This window comes from Corvus brachyrhynchos, unplaced genomic scaffold (assembly GCF_000691975.1).
Source record: "Corvus brachyrhynchos isolate BGI_N302 unplaced genomic scaffold, ASM69197v1 scaffold496, whole genome shotgun sequence".
Lineage (NCBI taxonomy): Eukaryota > Metazoa > Chordata > Aves > Passeriformes > Corvidae > Corvus > Corvus brachyrhynchos.
In genome coordinates this window covers 2,723-3,624 of record NW_008238650.1, presented here as the reverse complement: position 1 = coordinate 3,624, position 902 = coordinate 2,723, and the positions used below count along the sequence as shown (strand labels likewise).

General features: G+C 68.6%; 1 protein-coding gene across 1 annotated transcript in view; it reads left to right on the top strand.

The window, feature by feature from the left end:
• LOC103617963 (Fc receptor-like A) overlaps positions 1–902 on the top strand; it is a 3,296-nt gene that overhangs the window by 1,542 nt on the left and 852 nt on the right. Inside the window, exon 2 of the mRNA XM_017737661.1 lies at positions 320–896. Within this exon, the coding sequence (XP_017593150.1) occupies positions 320–896 (577 nt within the window). The remainder of the gene's footprint in view (positions 1–319; positions 897–902) is intronic.

The window sequence follows — 902 nt, the reverse complement described above, 5'->3', positions numbered from 1 at the left end:
CCCCCGCGTGAGGGCTCCGCGCCCCCCCCCCCCCCCCAGCCACTCCCCATCCTATGGTGAGGGGGGTTGGGTGTCCCCAGCCTGGCACCCGCGGGGTCCCCGAGGGCTCTGGGTGGGCTCTGCTCCATGGGTCACCCCCCTGCTGTGACGAGAGCCCGTCCCCTGCACACGGGGACATCCCAGAGCATCCCAGGGCCAGCGGAGCCCCGTGTTGGAATTGGGGACCCCTGGTGCGCTGGCTGTGACCCAGTCGGGGCGTCCCGGTGCCATCGGGACCCCACGGATCCCCGCGGTGTGACCGAACCTCTCTGTCCCCCAGCCCGGCTGGTGCTGCAGGTGCCGGCGCGGGCGCTGCTGGAGGGGGACACGGTGACACTGCGCTGCCGGAGCTGGCAGAACAATCCGGTGAACTGGGTGTCCTTCTACCGCGAGGAGAAACAACTGCAGAGGTTCCGCGGTAGTTCCGAGCTGTCCCTGTCCCCTCTGTGGCTGCACCACATTGGCTGCTACCGCTGCAGGGGCTTGGTGTATGCCGTGGTGTCATGCCCATTTGCTCCCTCTCTGAGGTCCCCCAATGGTCCCCAAGTCCCACCATCCCTCTCCCTGTCCAATCACTGCTTCCAGGAGTTCTCCCACACCACCCTCCATGTCTCCCCTCCCTCAATCCTCCCTCCTTTCCTGGGGCCCCTCTCTCTCACTGAGTTCCCCTCCTACTGCCCCTCTTTCTCCTTCTCCTCCTGTGTCGCCTCCCGCAGGGGTCCCGCTCTCAGGGGTGTCCGTGTCGGCGCAGCCCCCCGGGGCACAGGTGGCACTGGGGGACCGCCTGGTGCTGAGCTGCGCCGTGGCCGCGGGGACAGACCCCCTGTCTGCAGTGTCCGTGGCCAATGCCACCCTCCGCCCCC